Genomic DNA, 24,001 nt, shown 5'->3' on the forward strand with positions numbered 1-24,001 from the left:
GACCCCAGTCTGTAAAAAGGAGGAGGCAACTCTATCAAGCATTTTGACTGAATTATGGCCCCTTTTCAACGTTGTGACAAGGTGAGCTTTTGTGATCGCCCTTCGTCTGTTGTGTGCCGTGTGTCAACAATTTCTAAAAAAATCTTCAAAACCACTGTGCAGATTTACACCAAACTTCACAGGAATGATCCTTGGGTGGCCCCCTTTCAAAATTGCCCAAAGAGTTGAAATCCATGCAGAACTGGTTTCCATGGCAACCGAAAGGAAAAACTTTGAAAAACTTCTTGTCTTAAACCACAGGGCCTAAGGCCTTTGATATTTGGTACGTAGCATCATCTAGTGGTCCTCTACCAAGATTGTTCAAATTATTACCCTGGGGTGAAAAGAGGCCCTGCCGTGGGGGTCCCTAGTTTTACATAGACTTATATAGGAAGAAACTTTAAAGATCTTGTCTGAAACTGCAAGGCCTAGGCTTTTGATATTTGGTATGTTGCATTGCCTAGTGGTCCTCTACCAAGATTATTCAAATTATGCCCCTGAGTTGAAAAGAGGCCCTGCCCAGGGGGTCAACCGCCTCGGTAGCCTAGTGGTAGAGCGTCCGTTTCGAATGCGGGAGGTCGTGGGTTCGATCCCCGGCCGCGTCATACCAAAAACGTAAAAAATGGTACTAATAGCTTCCTCGCTTGGTGCTCAGCATTAAGAGGGAAGTGCTAGGATTGGTCAGCCCGGTGTCAGTATAAAGTGACTGGGTGGGGTATCATGTCACGTGTCTACAGCGTGATATTCCAGTGAGGCAGCACTATAAAGTTTGGCATTATGCTCAATGCTACAAGTAGACACCATCGCTTATATGACTGAAAAATTGTTGAAAAAGACGTTAAACCCGAACACACACACACAATGCCCAAGGGGTCCCAACTTTTACATAGACTTAAAGAGGAAACAACGTTAAAAATCTTCTTGCCTGGAAAAAGCTTTGAAAATCTTCTTGCCTGAAACTGCAAGGCGTAGGCTTTTGATATTTGGTATGTTGCATTGCCTACTATCAAAATTACTCAAATTATGGCCCTGGAGTGAAAAGAGACTCTGCCCTTAGGGCCCAAAGTTTTACGTAGACTTATAGGAAAAAACTTTAAAAATCAGCATGTCTGAAAGTTCAAGGCCTAGGCCTCTGATATTTTGTATGTATCATTGCCTAGACTGTTCAATTGTAATTACCTGATGACCCAAAGTGATTAAGGGTCACCCGACTGTGACCTTGACCTACTTTCTTGTTTTTTTAAGATACAGCCTTGAAATTTGGATGACATGTACAGTTTTGCACAGGTATCTTAAAACCGACTTTCAGTGACCATGAATGTGACCTACTTACCTACTTTCTTGTTTTTTAAGATACAGCCTTGAAATTTGGATGACATGTACAGTTTTGCACAACGATCTTAAAACTGACTTTCAGTTACCATGAATGTGTGACCTACTTACCTACTTTCTTGTTTTTTAAGATACGTCCTTGAAATTTGGATGACATGTACAGTTTTGCACACATCTTAAAACTAACTTTCAGTGATCATGAATGTGACCTACTGACCTACTTTCTTGTTGTTTTTTAGCTCACCTGAGCACACAGTGTTCGGGGTGAGCTATTGTGATTGCTCACCGCCACGCATCCGTCCGGCGTCCGTCCGTCCATCGTCCGTCCACACTTTCCTTTAAACAACATCTCCTCATAAACCACTAAGCCAATTTCATCCAAACTTCACAGGAATGTTCCTTGGGTGTAGCTCTACAAAAATTGTTCAAAGAATTGAATTCCATGCAGAACTCTGGTTGCCATGGCAACCGAAAGGAAAAACTTAAAAAATCTTCTTCTCAAAAACCAGAAGCCCTAGAGCTTAGATATTTGGTGTGAAGCATTGCCTAGTGGACCTCTACCAAATTTGTTCAAATCATGACCCCGGGGTCAAAATTGACCCCACCCCAGGGGTCACTTGATTTTACATAGGAAAATCTTAAAAAATCTTCTTCTCAAAAACCAGAAGCCCTAGAGCTTAGATATTTCACATGTAGCATTGCCTAGTGGACCTCTACTAAAGTTGTTCAAATGATGACCCTGGGGTCAAAAATTGACCCCGCCCCAGGGGTCACTTGATTTTACATAGGAAAATCTTCAAAAATTTTCTTAAAATAAACCAGAAGGCCTAGAGCTTCGATATTTCACATGTAGCATTGCCTAGTGGACCTCTACAAAATTTGTTCAAATCATGACCCCTGGGGTCAAAATTGACCCCCGCCCCAGGGGTCACTTGATTTTACATATGAAAATCGTCAAAAATTTTCTAAAAAATCAACCAGAAGGCCTACAGCTTAGATATTTCACATGTAGCATTGCCTAATGGACCTCTACAAAATTTATTCAAATCATGACCCCCGCCCCAGGGGTCACTTGATTTTACATAGGAAAACCTTCAAAAATTTTCTGAAAATAAACCAGAAGGCCTATATCTTAGATATTTCACATGTAGCATTGCCTAGTAGACTTCTACAAAATTTGTTCAAATCATGACCCCTGGGGTCAAATTGACCCCGCCCCATGGGGTTACTTGATTGTACATAGAAAAATCTTCAAATTTTCTAAAAATAAACCAGAAGGCATAGAGCTTAGATATTTCACATGCAGCATTGCCTAATGGACCTCTACAAAATTTGTTCGAATCATGGCCCCCGGGGTCAAAATTGACCCCGCCCCAGGGGTCACTTGATTTTACATAGGAAAATCTTCAAAAATTTTCTAAAAATAAACCAGAAGGGCTAGAGCTTAGATATTTCACATATAGCATTGCCTAGTGGACCTCTACAAACTTTGTTCAAATCATGACCCCCTGGGGTCAAAATTGACCCCGCCCCAGGGGTCACATGATTTTACATAGGAAAATCTTCAAAAAATTTCTAAAATAAACCAGAAGGCCTAGATCTTAGATATTTGACATGTAGCATTGCCTAGTAGACTTCTACAAAATTTGTTCAAATCATGACCCCCAGGATAAAATTGGCCCCGCCCTAGGGGTTACTTGATTGTACATCGGAAAATCTTCCAAAACATTTCTAAAAATCATCAGTTTGACATTTGAAACATGTAGCTCATATTACTCTGGTGAGCAATCCAGGGTCATCATGACCCTCTTGTTTAAGATACAGTCTTAAAATTGAATGACTTGTACAGTTTTGCACACCGATCTTAAAACTGACTTTCAGTGACCATGAATGTGACCTACTGACCTACTTTCTTAATATTTTAGCAGCAGTTTGACATTTGAAACCTGTAGCTCATATTACTAAGGTGAGCAATCCAGGGTCATCATAACCCTCTTGTTATACTTAATACAGCTGTTCTAGGTCATAAAGTTAAGGTCAGGTTAGCAACTTAAGGTTACTATAGCTCTCTTGTGTAATATTTTAATGTCTTCTCCTTATTATGTCTCCCACCACACAGTGGTATGGGAGACAGATTGATTTACTTATCCGATCTTCACCAAACTTGAACAAAATGTGTTTGACCATAAGTCCTCAGCTAAGTTCGATAACTAGCCAAATCGGCCCAGGCACTTCGGAATTATGGCGCTTGAATTACCGAAAATCAGCCTTTTTACTCTTGTCCGCGCTCTAACTTGAACATTTCTCATCTGATCTTCGCCAGACTTGAACCAAATGTTTTTGGCCATAACTCCTCGGCTAAGTTCATTAACTAGCCAAATCGCCCAAGGCACTTCAGAATTATGGCCCTTGAATTACCCAGAATCAGCCTTTTTACTCTTCAAAGGTATATTTGTAGTGAGTAAACAGTATATAAAAACTGACTTACTATTTAGATGATTAGGCAGTTGTGGGAGACATGCGCTTTTCTCAAAAGCAGCTCTAGTGGTTTTTGAGTTCCTCAGCAGAAAATATAAAAAAGAAAACCATATTTATAAAAGAAAATGATATATTTATTAGGTATTAAAATGGCACATTATGCAAAAGCTTAATAAGAGAATTTAATCTGAAGCTCTTTCGTATCTTCCTAACTTAACATATATATGAATCATAGACACCAGAAAGGTGAGATAACATTTTTATACTGCTATGTTTATAGATAGCTGTTGTATGTGGTAACTGCACCGCTGGTGGAGCTTATGTTCCAACTATGGCTGACGAGGCTGTCATTATACACAGAATAGGGACCATCTACCTGGGTGGTCCTCCACTAGTACAGGCAGCCACAGGGGAGATCATCTCGGCAGAGGATCTAGGTGGAGCCACTTTACACTGCAGGTATGTACACTTTATGTAGGTAAACTGTATACAGAGAATAGGGACCATCTAGACTACCTGGGTGAACCTCCATTATACATGCAGCCAAAGGGTGTCATCTTGGCAGAGAATCTAGGTGCAACTGCTGTTCGTTGCAGGTGGCAAAGAACCTGGTTACCTGGGGTTTAGGGGCACATGGTATTAAGATAGAAATTTACTGCCTCTTGTCAGTTTCTCTGAATATGGAAATAGTAATCTACTATGTGGGTTCAAAATGAAATGTGTTAGCCACTTTTCGGTCAAGGTTTGATCATACAGTATTTTTTGGTTGTTAGTAAAAATGCACCATATGACAGCTGGAGGTTGACTGAGTTCTAAAACTTGGGTTTAAGAGAAATGTTAGTTAACAGATATAAAATATTACTGTAAGTTTCAAATAAGGGTGAGAGCAGTGTAAAAGCTGTGTTATTTTCAACTGATTGGTACCCAGGCTTTTGACAACAGAAATCTAAAATTTCAATATATACATATTAAAGGTATATAAAATAGAAGATTTGTATTTTAAAACATGAACAGTTACTTCATATAGTTATTGTAAACATAGAATTAATAGGTTTATGTGTTTTAATAGTTCTATATATTAGGTTTAAAATTGTACACACTTATAGATAAACACAATATATATGTGTAGTACCACTAAAGAACACTATATTTCATCTTATACATAAGTCACAGTATTATCGTTAGTGATGAGAATTGGACAGCTGAAGCAGAATCGATTAATTGGTCCGATTCTGATCTCTCTCTGATTCGATTAATCAAAAGAATCGGAACCGAAAGATCAATACAGACTTGTAATGTGGCAATATGGTAGTAACAGAAAACCTTTCTCAAGACTTTCAGATTATTGTATGACTACTTTTATTACTTTTTAATATGAAGAATTCTATGACACAGCTGCTGTACTGTACAGCCTTTAGCAACTGTTGGGCAATTATGGCCCAGATGTTCGAATCTTTAACCGGCTGTTAACCTATCTGTTGGTTAGATCTTGATTCAAAATATTTGTCTTGATGGCATTTTTTTATTTCACTATAAAGGCAGTCCTTAACTCAAAGATTTGTTTTTCAAATTCTTCTAAAATGTCGACATAGAGCCTTAAAAGTTTACCAACCGATAGCTTAACCGGCTGTTCAAAGGTTCGAACAAATAAGTCCAAACTGCGATATGGGAGGAACTATTGGACCAAATGCAAAAATAACTAGAATTCATCTTTTCTCTATGACTCAAGGCCTGGGATTCAAGTCATGCTAGATGCACTGCCAAATTTGACATAGAATATATGCTGGGGACATTGCTGGCAGGTCTGGAATTAGTTTATCATCTTTTTTTAAGTAAATCCACTATTTTGTATTGAAGGAATAGTAAAAACTTGTCAAATAAAATCTGAAAATTATTTCCAATTAGAAAAACTGTGGGTGGGGTACCTTCGTTAATGTATGCTTTAAAGCATATTTTGCAAACAGCTCTTAAGCTAGTAATATCAAAGTTTTCCTTAAAAGGAGCCAACACCCGGCATTCAGGCTTCATGCAGAACCCAAAATATTTCAAGGCGTCTGATATTTTACTGCCAGGGCAACACAAGTTTTATTATTGTTACGATCATGACAGCTGGCCTGACAGCATTCTCCATTTTAAAGAACAGATATTTTGAAATACTAGCCCAAAGATTATAAAAGAGCAAAAGTATTTAAGCTAAACAGCGAGAAGTAACTGAAAAAGTCCTGAAAGCGGGATTTTAATTTTTTTAACAAAATTAGCGACTAGAATCGATTCGTTTTGGTCAGAATCGATGTCGCCGACTTTGAAACTTTGGCGATGATTAATCGAACATCGGCGACAACCGGAACATCACTAATTATCATAAATATATACCATTTTTTATCATACATCATACATAAAAAAGCTGTATTATTTTGTAAATAAAAACTCGGAATACATTTATTTATGGCTTTTTGTACATAATAAATATTTGATTTGGTGACTTATAGGCTCATTGGGTCGGGTGCTATCATGTTGTATATACAATGTATAATTGTGTATTATGGTGTTACTGATCATGCACACGTCAAAATAATAAAAATGTACTTACTTAATTTGCTCTGTGATTCAAACGAGATAGAAGACAGGTATCACTTTGTGATTGTGTGCAAAGCGTTAGAATATTTGCGAGTACAATTCAACAAGCGTTACTGTTATATCCGCCCGAGTATGTTTAAATTTACGCAACTACTTCAATCCAAGAATAAAAAAACTTTAAAGAATCTTTGTCAATTCTTAGTTAAGGCAAATATTGCAAGAAACGAACTTACTTATTTAATGCGGTAATCATTTTCTCGTATTGATCAACCAACTATTCATACGACGTGCGTTGCGTTTACAGGACGCTTTAAAAGTTTAAAGGCCTTCCCTTTGAAACCATGTTGAAACGGTTAAATACTTTTTCATTACTTTAATAAAGGAAATAGTATAAGATTCATGCATGGGTTGCCTCCCCTAGTAACGACTACCTTAATGTAGTAATCCATACTTTTATTATTAATGATTTAAATGTTTCATTCCTTACTTAAAGTTAATATTTAATCCATAGTATTTAGGTATTTCCAATTAAAAACCGCTTCATTCTCCACTTAAAGTTAATAATGTTTTCTATCGAGTGGATAAAATTCATAGAAATGTATACACACACATTTCATTCAATTTATCTGTCTTAACTTGGCGATTCCATAATATTTACAAAATAATAATACCATATCTGTATATATTTTCTTACTTATGTGTTTAGTTCACTGACTTATACGAATTTCATTTACAATTTTGTTTGTATATAACGATGTACCAATATGTGTACAAGTTATCATAATAATAAAAAAAAAAAAAAAAAAAAAAAAAAAAATGACTTACTTATTTACCAGCAAGCCATTCATTAAGTGTTTATTACTTTACATTAAAAATGATTTTTCATAATTTTTTAAAGTTTACACTTTATTTCAACTGAGAACTGCCAATTTTATAATGAGTCATGTAATAATATTTCCTATCATACATAAAATGTTAAAAACGCTACAAGCTTTTAAGAATTATCATAGAAAATAAAAAACTGATACATCCAGATGTCACTGAGAGACTTCAGTTCTGAGGTTATATGTGAATGTGAGTGAGCTCAAATGTTTCTGACAAAGTAGTATTCTAGTCATACTGACTGTTCTCTCATAATATGACTGAAACTGGAAGTTTGTCTGGACTATTTGTGTCCACCTTAGTATTTTTTATCGACCGTAATTATCCTGATGCCTACCATACCAGAAACAGTAGCAGGCTTTTAGAAGATTTGAAGTTGGGAACTACTCCTTATGGTATTTTTATCAAGACAAACCATGAATTCAACAACCTGTAAATGTTCAACAAGTCTAATTAAGAATGATAAATCTGCATACATGTTTGATGAATATGTTTGTTTTAAAATGGCCCTTAGAACTTATTATTTGTCTTTGATTCTTTCCTCAAGCTGGCTGATGATGTCAAGGTTGTCAGCTATAACAATTGTACACTTTTTAGCTCACCTGTCACAAAGTGACAAGGTGAGCTTTTGTGATCGCGCGGTGTCCGTCGTCCGTCGTCCGTCCATCAGTCTGTGCGTGCATGCGTCCGTAAACTTTTGCTTGTGACCACTCTAGAGGTCACATTTTTCATGGGATCTTTATGAAATTTGGTCAGAATGTTCATCTTGATGATATCTAGGTCAAGTTCGAAACTGGGTCACGTGCCATCAAAAACTAGGTCAGTAGATCTAAAAATAGAAAAACCTTGTGACCTCTCTAGAGGCCATATATTTCAAAAGATCTTCATGAAAATTGGTAAGAATGTTCACCTTGATGATATCTAGGTCAAGTTTGAAACTGGGTCACGTGCCTTCAAAAACCAGGTCAGTAGGTCTAAAAATAGAAAAACCTTGTGACCTCTCTAGAGGCCATATATTTCACAAGATCTTCATGAAAATTGGTCAGAATGTTCATCTTGATGATATCTAGGTCAAGTTCGAAACTGGGTCATGTGCCATCAAAAACTAGGTCAGTAGGTATAAAAATAGAAAAACCTTGTGACCTCTCTAGAGGCCATATATTTCACAAGATCTTCATGAAAATTGGTCAGAATGTTCACCTTGATGATATCTAGGTCAAATTCGAAACTGGGTCATGTGCAGTAAAAAACTAGGTCAGTAGGTCTAAAAATAGAAAAACCTTGTGACCTCTCTAAAGGCCATTTATTTCAAAAGATCTTCATGAGAATTGGTCAGAATGTTCACCTTGATGATATCTAGGTCAAGTTCGAAACTGGGTCACGTGCCTTCTAAAACTAGGTCAGTAGGTCAAATAATAGAAAAACCTTGTGACCTCTCTAAAGGCCGTATTTTTCATGGGATCTGTATGAAAGTTGGTCAGAATGTTGATCTTGATGATGTCTAAGTCAGGTTCGAAACTGGGTCACGTGCAATCAAAAACTAGGTCAGTAGGTCTAAAAATAGAAAAACCTTGTGACCTCTCTAGAGGCCATATATTTCATGAGATCTTCATGAAAATTGGTCAGAATGTTCATCTTGATGATATCTAGGTCAAGTTCGAAAGCGGGTCACGTGCCATCAAAAACTAGGTCAGTAGGTCAAATAATAGAAAAACCTTGTGACCTCTCTAAAGGCCATATTTTTCATGGGATCTGTATGAAAATTGGTCTGAATGTTCATCTTGATGATATCTAGATCAAGTTCGAAACAGGGTCATGTGCGGTCAAAAACTAGGTCAGTAGGTCTAAAAATAGAAAAACCTTGTTACCTTTCTAGAGGCCATACTTATGAATGGATCTCCATAAAAATTGGTCAAAATGTTCACCTTGATGATATCTAGGTCAAGTTTGAAACTGGGTCACTTGCCCTAAAAAACTAGGTCAGTAGGTCAAATAATAAAAAAAACCTTGCGACCTCTCTAGAGGCCATACTTTTCATGGGATCTGTATGAAAGTTGGTCTGAATGTTCATCTTGATGATATCTAGGTCAAGTTTGAAACTGGGTCAACTGCGGTCAAAAACTAGGTCAGTAGGTCTAAAATTATTAAAATCTTTTGACCCCTCTAGAGGCCATATTTTTCAATGGATCTTCATGAAAATTGATCTGAATGTTCATCTTGATGATATCTAGGTCAGTTTCGAAACTGGGTCACCTGCGGTCAAAAACTAGACCAGTAGGTATAAAAATAGAAAAACCTTGTGACCTCTCTAGAGGCCATATTTTTCATGAGATCTTCATGAAAATTAGTGAGAATGTTCACCTTGATGATATCTAGGTAAAGTTCAAAACAGGGTCACGTACCTTCGAAAACTAGGTCAACAGGTCAAATAATAGAAAAACCTTGTGACCTCTCTAGAGACCATATTTTTCAATGGATCTTCATGAAAATTGGTCAGAATTTTTATCTTGATAATATCTAGGTCAGTTTCAAAACTGGGTCACATGAGCTCAAAAACTAGGTCACTATGTCAAATAATAGAAAAAACAACGTGGGAAGAGGTGAGCGATTCAGGACCATCATGGTCCTCTTGTTCAGAATTCCTAGCCGTTGTTACATCATCTGTTCTCCTGTCTTTAGTTTCTCCCTTCATGTTTTCAACATTACAGTACCATTGATAATAAACATGTAATTGTTGAAATAACAAACATGCTCATAAAGACCCAGAAACCCAAACTGTCCAGGAACTGAACTACTTTCATATCATCCATATTTGCTGTTTTCCCCAACATTTCTGTAGGAATACGTGCAATATCAAGTTCTTCACCAGTACCTTGATGCAAGATTTGATCTGTTGCACGTCTCTCTTTGCTCTTGTCTTCAACGTTCTCATGTGTGTTTATTTTATTACGAGTTTTAGCTTGCTTAGTTTTCCTCTTACATTCTTCATAATTTTGAAACAAATTATACATAGAGTACACAAATTTTGGAATCTTGAATTCATAGTTGCTATCCGTCATTCTGACAGAAAGTATTGACAGAATGGAGATTATGAAAGCCAGTGCAAATTGTATGATGATATAAAGCTGAAGGTATGATACTGACTTCGACACCTTTGGTACTGAATCGCTGATCGTATTCAACAAAACCATGTAAGTCAGGAGTAAGGAAATACCGTAACCTATTCTTTCACCACTGGTTGACGGCAATTTGAAACTGAAAATGGTCATCATAGATAGCATGATGACTGGTATTATGAAGTTTAAAACATAAAATAAGTTCCTCCTTTCTAAAACAATGACCAGTTCTATGAAAGTCACACTGTTGTGAGTACGTTCCTGTACCATGTATATGATGTTTGTGTCAACAATAATCCATTCATTATTTTCTTCTGTTGTGCTTGTATAAATTTTGTTTCCCACAGATGTTACTGTCTGCTGATAGTCATGATATATCATTTTACCGAGAACAATTTTGCAAGTCTGTGTATCGAATGGATACTTTCTGATGTCAACACTGCAGCTTGTTTCCAGGTTGGCTCCTGTGTGCCAGTCTGCCTGACCACTTTCTGCAATTGTCACTTTCACACTTGCTCTTTTAGTTAACTCAATTTTTTCTCTGAATGCATTATTATACGTGATATCAGGTGTCCATATGCTATTTGACGATAGTTCAATGCTTTTGGTACCTCCAAACTGAGAAGAGTTCCAGGTTAATGTCTCATATTTCCATGCCAGTCTTATGCCTAAAGTTGAACTAAGAACCTGGGCTTTCTCCTCTAATCCATGTACAGCTATGAGATATGGCTGTAAGTCCACTAGTACAGTGTGGGATTGGTTTAGCACTGGTCTTATATTTGTATCCATGTATGGAGAGAGGTGGTCATGCAGTCTCTGCAGGTCACTATATGTACCTGCTTCAGTGTACTCTAAACATAGAAAACCAACAGTGAAAAGCACCATCAGATATCCTCTGCATTTAGCAAACATCTTTCATTTAAGATTTTGTCAGATGGTGTAATTTTTTTTACAGTACCTGAACTGGAATGTAGTGCACTGAATCGAGTTATATTTGTAATAGAAGAGACACCTAGATGTGGCTATGTAATTGAAATGTAACTGGTGACAACTATTGTTTGATGAAACAGTAGCACATATTGTACAGAAAAAAAACCTTAATGGGATTAACAAAAGGGTTTCATTAGCAGAACATTTGTCAATAGCATTGCAAATAGCCAGTTATAACATATTTTTGCTAAGCTATTTGATGCTGCCATTATGTATTAACTGAAACAATATATCCATTAGATTATGATAGCACAAGCAAAAAAACGTTCATTGGATATTTTTTGCACAAAAGAGTATTGAGTAATTTTTATTTGCATGCATCATTGTGAATGTGATAAAATGTTACTTAGATGAGATATTCAAACATTATTCTGTTAAATCAAATTATCAAAAAACAGTCAAGTACTGTCTATTCACATGGTTGGTACATATGCCAGAGTATGAACTTCTTTGGAAAAAAAAAAATGAACAAATGATGAAATTTGCAAGTTTCAGTATTTGTTGTCAGTAAAAGAGTTTCTTCTGATATAAGCTTCTGATTTGTGTTGTTACTGATGAAGGCATTGAACTGAAACATGTCTAACAAATAGATATAAATAGAAATGTTAGTGTTAGTTTTGTTTTGGATTATTTAAATTCTAATATAAGCCACATCCTAATTTAAGCAGGTCCTTAAGAGTTGTCTTTGTCCATCTGTCTGTCCACCCAACTGCTGTCAGAATTTGTGTCGTGTATATCTCAAAAAGTATTTGACCCAAAGTTATCAAACCTCAAGTGATTATCATTCAGTATGTAAAGTTATGAACCTGGGGTTTTGTTTGAGATTTCACCTAGTCAGACTAGAATTATAACCCTTGACTTTGTCAAAAACATGCATAAAAAAGACCTAAAGGTTTGTGTCGCATATATCTCAAGAAATATTTGACCTAGGATTATGAAACATTACAAGCATGTTATTCACATGTAAACCTGTGCACCTGTTTTTTTTTTATTTTTAGAGATTTCACTCAGCCAAACCAGAGTTATGGCCCTTAACTTAGTCAAAAACATGTGCAACAAGAAATATCTTTAAAAAAGATGGTCGGCGAATTGTATTAAGACAAGAAGTTTATGAGGTTTTCATATCATTTGTATTATTCTATCATCTATCTAACATTTTGAAAATAGCAAAACTAAACACAACTCTTAAACAATTTAAACGGTTCTCTTTTAATTTTTCACAAAGGTCTCGTAACGGTGCAATATTGTTTCGGTTTTTTTTTCTATGTCAAATAATTACAGCAGTGGTCTTGAAGTCACTTCTATACCTAGAAGACATTAATCGATCGGCTAATCACACCCTCATTCATGTGATACGCAGACCGTATTCAGCTCTCCCTGTAAATTGATACATATTGGTATTTGAACAGGTTTCTATTACATTTATTAAACTTACTTATCATTTTAGATATATCAATATTCTTGCTAAATATACTGAGCGAAGCGTAGCTTTAAAACTGTAAACAGCGTCATTAAACACTCCTTGTCTGACATTTCACTTAGCGTTGCACAATCAGGAGAGTGAAAAACAAGAACAGTCTTTAAAAAAAGATTGTCGGCTAATTGTAGTAAGACAAGAAGTATATGAGGTTTACAAATCGTGTCATTCTATCATCTATCTAACATTTTGCAAATAGCAAAACCAAACACCACACTTAACAACAATTCAAATGGTTTTCTTTAAATTTTGTTTCGTTTATTCTACGACAGATAATTACAGCAGTGGTCTGGAAGGCACTTCTCTATACATAGAAGACTCTAATCACACCTTTATTCATGTGATACGCAGACCGTATTCAGCTCTTTCTGTAAATTGATATATGTTGGTATTTGAACAGATTTTATCATATTTATTAAACTTACTTATCATTTTTATACGCCCGTTTGAAAAACGGGACGTATTATGGGAACGCCCCTGGCGGGCGGGCGGGTTGGCGGGCGGGCGGGCGGGCGGCGTCCACAGACCTTGTCCGGAGCATATCTTCTACATGCATGAAGGGATTTTGATGAAACTTGGCACTGTTGTTCACCATCATGAGACGGAGTGTCATGCGCAAGAACCAGGTTCCTAGGTCTAAGGTCAAGGTCACACTTAGAGGTCAAAGGTCAAATTCAAGAATGACTTTGTCCGGAGCATATCTTCTTCATCCATAGAGGGATTTTGATGAAAGTTGGCACAATTGTTCATCATCATGAGAAGGAGTGTCATGCGCAAGAACCAGGTCCCTAGGTCTAAGGTCAAGGTCACACTTGGAGGTCAAAGGATACAAGAATGAAAACTTTGTCCGGAGCATTTCTTCTTCATGCATAGAGGGATTTTGATATAACTTGGCACAAATGTTCACCACCATGAGGCGGAGTGTCATGCGCAAGAACCAGGTCTCTAGGTCTAAGGTCAAGGTCACACTTAGAGGTCAAAGGATACAAGAATGAAAACCTTGTCGGAGCATTTCTTCTTCATGCTTAGAGGGATTTTGATATAACTTGGCACAAATGTATACCACCACGAGACGTAGTGTCATGCGCAAGAACCAGTCCCTAGGTCTAAGGTCAAGGTCACACTTAGAGGCCAAAGGTCAGATACAAGAATGACTTTGTCCGAAGCATTTCTTCTTCATGCATGGAGGGATTTTGATGTTACTTGACACAATTATACACCATCATGAGACGAAGTGTCATGCGCAGTTCCCTTCTTTAGAATTACTTCCCTTTGTTGTTACTATAAATAGCTTAATTGTAACTTTTTCATTACTAGTCGTAGGGAAAAATCGAGACCACTTTTCTGTAGTACAACATGCATGCTACATCCAATTTTGAGGTGTATTTTGACCAGTCTCTACCTGGTAAAGATTTTTGTGAGGACTTACAATTTTTTTTTTTTTTTTTTTTTTTTTTTGGATTTTTTTTTTAAGATTAACTTCCCTTAGTTGTTACTATAAATAACTTATATTGTAACTTTTTTATAATTGACTGTAGGGAAAAACCAAGACCACTTTTCTGTGGTACAACATAGATGTTACTTTCCAATTTTAGGTGTATTTTAAGGTATCTCTACCTGGTAAGGAGTTTTTTTGTGGACTTAGAAAACAAAACACTTAGTTATTACTAAACAACCACAAAATTAAAATTCCATTTGCAAATACAGGTGCTAGAGTAAAGAAATTTGCTGTGACGGGCGTATATTGTGACATTCTTGCACTCTTGTTTAGATATATCAATATTCTTGCTAAATATACTGAGCGAAACTTAGCTTTAAAACTCACAGTGAACAGCGTCATTTAGCATAAATACTTTGTCTACATTTCACCCAGCATAGCACAATCAGCAGAGTGAAACAAATAGACATTCTCATCCAATCAGGCAGAGTGTTGCATAAATCGTTCATTTTGATAAATTATCCTTAATGCGTTATCGAGTAGTCTGATTTGCAAACTGAAATCACGTGGCATGGTCATGAATTCGTTCTTAATACAGCAATCGCCGAAAAAATGGTATGTTGTGTCACACGTATCTAAAAGGTATTTGACCTAGGTTCATGAAATGTATTAGGATTATTATTAAGCATGTGAAGTTGTGCACCTTGGGTTTGTTTGGGATTTCTATCAGTTAGACCAGATTTATGACACTTGATTAAGTCAAAAATATGAATAAAAGGCATTCAAGTTTGTGTCACATATATCTCAAAAAGTATTTGACCTGGAGTCATAAAACATCAGAGGATTGTTATATAGCAATGTTTTGTGCATCTGGTGTTCGGTTTGGAATTTCACTCAGCTAGACCAGAGTTGCGGTCCTTGACTTAGTTATAAATACACAATCATTATGTACTTGAAAGTTTTTGTTGCTGTTAACTTAAAAAAGTATTTGACCTTGAGTCATGAAACCGTGTACAGTGACAGAAAGTGGGTACCTGAGTCCCAAGGACACACATCTAGTTCTACTTAACTTTAGAGTGTTAGTTGATTCACTAACAACTTGTATTAGTTATCTTTACAGTGTGAGTGGATCCGCTGACTACTGCATTAGTATTTGCAAAACTTATCTTTACATTGGGAGTTGATCCACTGACTACTGCATTAGTATTTGTACAACTTATATTTACATTGTGAGTAGATCCACTGACTACTGCATTAGTATTTGTACAAGTTATCTTTACAATGTGAGTGCTCCACTGCCTACTGCATTAGAATTTGTACAAGTTATATTTACATTGTGAGTTGATTCACTGACTGCTGCATTAGTATTTGTACAACTTATCTTAACATTGTGAGTTGATTCACTCTTTGTACAACTTATCTTTACATTGTGAGTGATCCACTGACTACTGCATTAATATTTGTACAACTTATCTTTACAATGTGAGTGATCCACTGACTACTGCATTAGTATTTGTGCAAGTTATATTTACATTGTGAGTTGATTCACTGACTACTGCATTAGTATTTGTACAACTTATCTTAACATTGTGAGTTGATTCACTGACTATTTGTACAACTTATCTTTACATTGTGAGTGGATCCACTGACTACTGCATTAGTATTTGTACAAGTTATCTTTACAGTGTGAGTAGATCCACTGACTACTGCATTAGTATTTGTACAACTTATCTTTACATTGTGAGTTGATCACTGACTATTTGTACATCTTATCTTTACATTGTGAGTGGATCCACTGACTACTGCATTAGTATTTGTATAACTTATTTTTACAGTGTGAGTGGATCCACTGACTACTGCATTAGTATTTGTATAACTTATTTTTACAGTGTGAGTGATCCACTGACTACTGCATTAGTATTTGTATAACTTATTTTTACAGTGTGAGTGGATCCACTGACTACTGCATTAGTATTTGTATAACTTATTTTTACAGTGTGAGTGATCCACTGACTACTGCATTAGTATTTGTATAACTTATTTTTACAGTGTGAGTGGATCCACTGACTACTGCATTAGTATTTGTATAACTTACTTTTACAGTGTGAGTGATCCACTGACTACTGCATTAGTATTTGTATAACTTATTTTTACAGTGTGAGTGATCCACTGACTACTGCATTAGTATTTGTATAACTTATCTTTACAGTGCGAGTAGATCCACTGACTACTGCATTAGTATTTGTACAACTTATCTTTACAGTGTGAGTAGATCAACTGACTACTGCATTAGTATTTGTACAACTTATCTTTACATTGTAAATAGATCCACTGGCTACTGCATTAGTATTTGTACAACTTATCTTTACAACTTATGAGTGGATCCACTGACTACTGCATTAATATTTGTACAACTTATCTTTACAACTTATGAGTGGATCCACTGACTACTGCATTAGTATTTGTACAACTTATCTTTACATTGTGAAGATCAACGGACTACTGCATTAGTATTTGTACAACTTGTCTTTACATTGTGAATATTTCAACTGACTACTGCATTAATATTTGTACAACTTATCTTTACATTGTGAATATATCCACTGGCTACTGCATTAGTATTTGTATAACTTATCTTTACAGTGTGAGTGGATCCACTGACTACTGCATTAGTATTTGTTCAACTTATCTTTACACATGGTTTTCCCTAGACTTTTCAAAATGAGGGACATATGTCCCCCTAAGGTTAGAATTTAGGGGTCGTTTAAAATTTCAGGGTGACATAGTACTTAAAGTAGTGCATATGTAATGTTGTATACTTTATCTATATAACTGGTTTGTTAGGAAGATCCTGTGATTATTATTATACTAGTCTAGTCTGATTTGATCTGACATTTCACATGTAAAATTTTAGTCTTGTCTTAGAGCAGGTACTGTAAGGTTGACACACTTAGATTGTTATTTTACTTTTTTTCTCTTTAAGAGTTTGAATTGTCTTGCAGCTGCCAAAAAGTTAATTCTTTAGAACGATTTAGACTGATCATCGTAGGAAGTACGATTTCACAACGTAAACATAAAGGCGAGAATTATAGAACCAAACAGTTTGAAAAAACAGTTTCGAATTCATAAATTGATGTTTTTTGTATATACAAATAATGATTATTTTGATAAAAGTAAATGTTTCATTTTCAAGTAACTTTCACACATAAAATCGGTGCATTCTTTCACAAAAGGATTAAACGTTCGAATCCGATTCACCGCTGAAGAATTCTGCGACATATTTGTGTGTTTGCAATATTTCGCACAAGTATTAGCAGTGATAAAATCCAAATGTTATTGACTAATGCCGGTCAGCTGACCAATTAGCTACTTTTGATTGGTTTGCTAAAATAAGACTCTATTTTTAGATACGAAAAAAAAATTGATTACAACTGCGCCATTGATGGCGCAAAGTAATGATTTTTGGGGGTAATTTCAGGCAAAAATGTGTCAAAACGCAGGATTTTGTGCATCAGGGAAAACCCTGTTTACATTGTGAGTAGATCCACTGACTACTGCATTAGTATTTGTACAACTTATCTTTACAGCTTATGAGTGGATCCACTGACTACTGTGTAAGTATTTGTACAACTTATCTTTACAGTGTGAGTGATCCACTGACTACTGCATTAGTATTTGTACAACTTATCTTTACAGTGTGAGTGGATCCACTGACTACTGCATTAGTATTTGTACAACTTATCTTTACGGTGTGAGTTGATTCACTGACTACTGCATTAGTATTTATACAACTTATCTTTACAGTGTGAGTGGATGCACCGACTATTATGCTGCAGATGAATATGAAGGGTTTCAAACTGGTCGTGATTTAATCGAGACCTTGAACCTTCCAGACCATCCTGGGCCTACTAGGAGTCCAGAGGAACCCTTATTTGACCCTGAACACATCCAGGGCCTTATACCTGCTAAACAGCAAGAAACAATGGATGTCAGAAAGGTTTGCTAGCCCTCATTTTATCTACAAATGTTTTTGTCTATTTTTTTAGCTCACCTGTCACAAAGTGACAAGGTGAGCTTTTGTGATCGCGCGTCGTCCGTCGTCCGTTCGTGCGTGCGTCCGTCCGTCCGTAAACTTTTGCTTGTGACCACTCTAGAGGTCACATTTTTCATGGGATCTTTATGAAAGTTGGTCAGAATGTTCATCTTGATGATATCTAGGTCAAGTTCGAAACTGGGTCACGTGCCATCAAAAACTAGGTCAGTAGGTCTAAAAATAGAAAAACCTTGTGACCTCTCTAGAGGCCATATATTTCACAAGATCTTCATGAAAATTGGTCAGAATGTTCAGCTTGATGATATCTAGGTCAAGTTCGAAACTGGGTCACGTGCCATCAAAAACTAGGTCAGTAGGTCTAAAAATAGAAAAACCTTGTGACCTCTCTAGAGGCCATATATTTCACAAGATCCTCATGAAAATTGGTCAGAATGTTCACATTGATGATATCTAGGTCAAGTTCGAAACAAGGTCATGTGCCTTCAAAAACTAGGTCAGTAGGTCAAATAATAGAAAAACCTTGTGACCTCTCTAAAGGCCATATTTTTCATGGGATCTGTATGAAAATTGGTCTGAATGTTCATCTTGATGATATCTAGGTCAAGTTCGAAACTGGGTCACGTGTGGTCAAAAACTAGGTCAGTAGGTCTAAAAATAGAAAAACCTTGTGACCTCTCTAGAGGCCATATATTTCATGAGATCTTCATGAAAATTGTTCAGAATGTTCACCTTGATGATATCTAGGTCAAGTTCGAAAGTGGGTCACATGCCATCAAAAAGTAGGTCAGTAGGTCAAATAATAGAAAAACCTTGTGACCTCTCTAGAGGCCATATTTTTCATGGGATCTGTATGAAAGTTGGTCTGAATGTTCATCTTGATGATATCTAGGTCAAGTTCGAAAGTGGTTCACGTTCCTTCAAAAACCAGGTGAGTAGGTCAAATAATAGAAAAACCTTGTGACCTCTCTAAAGGCCATATTTTTCATGGGATCTGTATGAAAATTGGTCTGAATGTTCATCTTGATGATATCTAGGTCAAGTTCGAAACAGGGTCATGTGCGGTCAAAAACTAGGTCAGTAGGTCTAAAAATAGAAAAACCTTTTGACCTCTCCAGAGGCCATACTTGTGAGTGGATCTCTATAAAAATTGGTCAGAATGTTCACCTTGATGATATCTAGGTCAAGTTTGAAACTCGGTCATGTGCCTTAAAAAACTAGGTCAGTAGGTCAAATGATAAAAAAAACTTTTGACCTCTCTAGAGTCCATATTTTTCATGGGATCTGTATGAAAATTGGTCTGATTGTTCATGTTGATGATATCTAGGTCAAGTTTGAAACTGGGTCAACTGAGATCAAAAACTAGGTCAGTAGGTCTAAAATTATTAAAATCTTTTGACCTCTCTAGAGGCCATATTTTTCATGGGATCTGTATGAAAATTGGTCTGAATGTTCATCTTGATGATATCTAGGCGAAGTTCGAAACTGGATTATGTGCGGTCAAAAACTAGGCCAGTAGGTATAAAAATAGAAAAACCTTGTGACCTCTCTAGAGGCCATATTTTTCATGAGATCTTCATGAAAATTAGTGAGAATGTTCACCTTGATGATATCTAGGTAAAGTTCAAAACAGGGTCACGTACCTTCGAAAACTTGGTCAATAGGTCAAATAATAGAAAAACCTTGTGACCTCTCTAGAGACCATATTTTTCAATGGATCTTCATGAAAATTGGTCAGAATTTTTATCTTGATAATATCTAGGTCAAGTTCAAAACTGGGTCACATGAGCTCAAAAACTAGGTCACAAATAATAGAAAAAAACGACATCATACTCAAAACTGGGTCATGTGGGAAGAGGTGAGTGATTCAGGACCATCATGGTCCTCTTGTTTTATAAATGTCAGATCAAGAAAATTCCCAAGTTTATCTATGTTTTAGATAACTTTATTAAAAACAAATAACATTTAACTTGTATACTGGACTTGCTATGTCTTGTATTAAATTTATACTGGAAACATTAATTATGTCTCCCACCACACAGTGGTGTGGGAGACATATTGATTTACTCCAGTCTGTGTGTGTGTGTGTGTGTGTGTGTGTGTGTGTGTGTGTGTGTGTGTGTGTGTGTGTGTGTGTGTGTGTGTGTGTGTGTGTCACAAAGCTTGTCCGCACTCTAAGTCGAACAATTCTCATCCGATTTTCACCAAACTTAAACAAAATGTGTTTGACCATAAGACCTCAGCCAAGTTCAATAACTAGCCAAATCGGTCCAGGCGTCTTGGAGTTATGGCCCTTGAATTACCAAAAATCGGTCTTTTTACTCTTGTCCGCACTCTAATTCGAATATTTCTCATCCAATCTTCACCAAACTTAAACAAAATGTGTGTGACATGAGACCTAGGCCAAGTTTGATAATTAGCCAAGTCGATCCAGGCATTTTGGAGTTACGGCCCTTGAATTATCAAAAAATTGGCCTTTTTACTCATGTCCGCACTGTTAGTCACACAATCCTCATCCGATCTTCACCAAACTTGACCAAATTGTGTTTGACCATGAGACCTCGGCCAAGTTCGATAACTAGCCAAATCGGTCCAGACATTTTAGAGTTACGGCCCTTGAATTACCGAAAAAATCCGTCTGTTTACTCTTGTCCGCTCTCTAAGTCGAACACTTCTCATCCAATCTTCACCAAACGTGAACAAAATGTGTTTGGCCATAAGGCCTTACCCAAGTTCGATAACTAGCCAAATCCGCCTAGGCACTTGATTTATGGCCCTTGAATTACTTATTGGATCCACTCATCCAGACCATCTAATTGAATCGACTCGTCTAAAACATCTAGAGAAACTTACATTTTTCATAGGGGCAGTTGTGGGAGACATGCGCTTTTCTCAAAAGCATCTCTAGTTAGCTCATCTGATTTTTTGAAAAAAAAGTTATTGAGTTATTGTCATCACTTGAGCGGTTGTCGGCGTCGGCGTTGCCTGGTTAAGTTTTATGTTTAGGTCAGCTTTTCTCCTAAACTATCAAAGCTATTGCTTTGAAACTTGGAATACTTGTTCACCATCATAAGCTGACCCTGTATAGCAAGAAACATAACTCCATTTTGCTTTTTGCAAGATTTATGGCCCCTTTTGTACTTAGAAAATATCAGATTTCTTGGTTAAGTTTTATGTTTAGGTCAACTTTTCTCCTAAACTATCAAAGCTATTGCTTTGAAACTTGGAATACTTGTTCACCATCATAAGCAGACCCTGTACATCAAGAAACATAACTCCATCTTGCTTTTTGCAAGAATTATTGCCCCTTTTGGACTTAGAAAATCAGTTTTCTTGGTTAAGTTTTATGTTTAGGTCAGCTTTTATCCTAAACTATGAAAGCTATTGCTTTAAAACTTGCAACACTTGTTCACCATCATAGGCTGACCCTGTACAGCAAGAAACATAACTCCATCCTGCTTTTTGCAAGATTTATGGCCCCTTTTAGACTTAGAAAATATCAGATTTCTTGGTTAAGTTTTATGTTTAGGTAAACTTTTTCTCTTAAACTATCAAAGCTATTGCTTTGAAACTTGCAACACTTGTTCACCATCCTAAGCTGACCCTGTACATCAAGAAACATAACTCCATCCTGCTTTTTGCAATAATTATTGCCCCTTTTGGACTTAGAAAAATCATTTTCTTGGTTGAATATTATGTTTAACTCAACTTTTCTCATAAACTATCAAAGCTATTGCTTTAAAACTTGCAACAGTTTTTCACCATCATAAGTGGACACTGTACATCAAGAAACATAACTCTATCCTGCTTTTTGCAAGAATGATGGCCCTTTTTAGACTTAGAAAATCATGGGTAGGACAATATTTCTATTATACAAAAAAAATCAGATGAGCGTCAGCGACCGCAAGGCGGTGCTCTTGTTTTATACTTGTTATTTCTCTCCTTGATGAAGAGCAGGTATATTGTTTTGCCATTATACCCCCAAATATAAAGTATGGTATGTGGGGATTTCATCAAGACAATGTGCAGAGTGCATAACCCTAGTCAGTAGGTCCAAGGTCAAGGTCATTCATGGAAGTCAAAGGTCAAATAGTTTAACATCATGTCTTAAAACCCTTGGAAGATTTTCATAAAACTAGCATCAGTTGTTTATGGTTACCTGTTCAAGACGACAATGTGCAGAGTGCACAATCTATGTCACAAGGTCAGACTAGGAGGTCAGAGGTCAAACAGCTTAAGTTTTTGTCTGCTCCATAATGTGTTAATTGTTTTGAAGATTTTCATAAATCTTTATAGTTTTATTTCTAGGGTTCAAAATGGCAGGGAGCTATGTAAAAGGGACATGATGCTGTTTTAAAGGTTACATAGCAGTGGTTGTATTTCTCAATGTTTATTTTTATGTCTTCATTCAATTTATGGTTGTTGCACTCTTGTTACAGAATAAAGTGGTAAATGATTTCTTTTCAAACTAGTAACAGAGCTTACAAATTGCTTTTGGGCATTCTTTTCAGAATTCAGTAAAGTTTGTACATTTTTCAGTTGAAATTGCAACAGGATCAGATTGCATTGATATATACTAAACTGTGGTCTCTTTCTTTCAGTTTCAGTCTGTTTGGAATCAGTAAGTTAAAGGTCAAGGTCAGAGTGACATTGAGACTGAAAGTGGTTTTAATCAGTAACTGAAGAACGCTTTAGACTCCATTTGTTAAACTTCATAGGATGATTGTCTGTTGTCAGTAAATGACCTTTAATGTTATATAGGTCAAGGTGACAGCTCACAAAATTACCTACCAGGTTACATCAGACATGCCATCTTGGAGGGCATATGTGTTTACAAACAACTCTTACTTTATTCTAGGTTTTGTCAAGAATTGTAGATGGAAGTAGATTCAATGAATTCAAGGTGCAATTTGGTACAACGATTGTGGCAGGCTTTGCACACATTCAAGGGTAAGCATCTTGTTTGATTTAATTACATTTCTAAGTCAACAGATAGGATGAAGTAAGTGGTCAGTTTAAGGAAACACATGCTGTATTTCAGACAATGCAAGCAGTTACAGTGAAACTTTATGGAAGTGCTTAGTTTATCAACCATGCAGCCACTGTTGGAGTTTTCAAGAGACAACATGTCATGTGCAAGATCCATACCCCTAGATCCAAGGTCAACGTCAAACTTAGAAGTCAAAGGATAACAGGGTTTGTTTCATGTCTGGTCTCTTACTCTGCCATTGATGAAGGGATTTTAAAATTACTTGGCATAAATGTTCCCCATAACGTGTCATGTGCAAGATCCAGACCCCTAACTGTAAGGTCAAGGCCACACTTAGAGGTTAAAGGTTGACATGGTCTTTTTCTTATCTGGTCCATAGCTCTGCCATTGATGAAGGAATAATGAAATTACATGGCATAAATGTTCTCTATATTAAGGTGATGTGTCATGCGCAAGACCCAGACCCCTAGCTCCAAGGTCAAGGTCATACTTAGAAGTCAAAGGTGTTTCTTGTCTGGTCAATATATCTGCCATTTATTAAGGGATTTGAAAATAGTTTGACACAAATGTTAACCATATTGAGAAGGTGTGTCATGCATATGACCCGGGTCTCTTGGGTCAAGGTCAATTT

At 36.4% G+C, this 24,001-nt stretch overlaps 1 protein-coding gene across 1 annotated transcript in view; it reads left to right on the forward strand.

Annotated features, from left to right (window-relative positions):
• LOC123525330 (uncharacterized) overlaps nt 1–24,001 on the forward strand; it is a 38,711-nt gene that overhangs the window by 7,387 nt on the left and 7,323 nt on the right. The window contains exons 3-5 of the mRNA XM_053537951.1: nt 4,130–4,308; nt 18,134–18,326; nt 23,239–23,330. Of these exons, the coding sequence (XP_053393926.1) occupies nt 4,130–4,308; nt 18,134–18,326; nt 23,239–23,330 (464 nt within the window). The remainder of the gene's footprint in view (nt 1–4,129; nt 4,309–18,133; nt 18,327–23,238; nt 23,331–24,001) is intronic.

This window comes from Mercenaria mercenaria, chromosome 3, assembly GCF_021730395.1.
Source record: "Mercenaria mercenaria strain notata chromosome 3, MADL_Memer_1, whole genome shotgun sequence".
NCBI classification, from domain to species: Eukaryota; Metazoa; Mollusca; class Bivalvia; order Venerida; family Veneridae; genus Mercenaria; species Mercenaria mercenaria.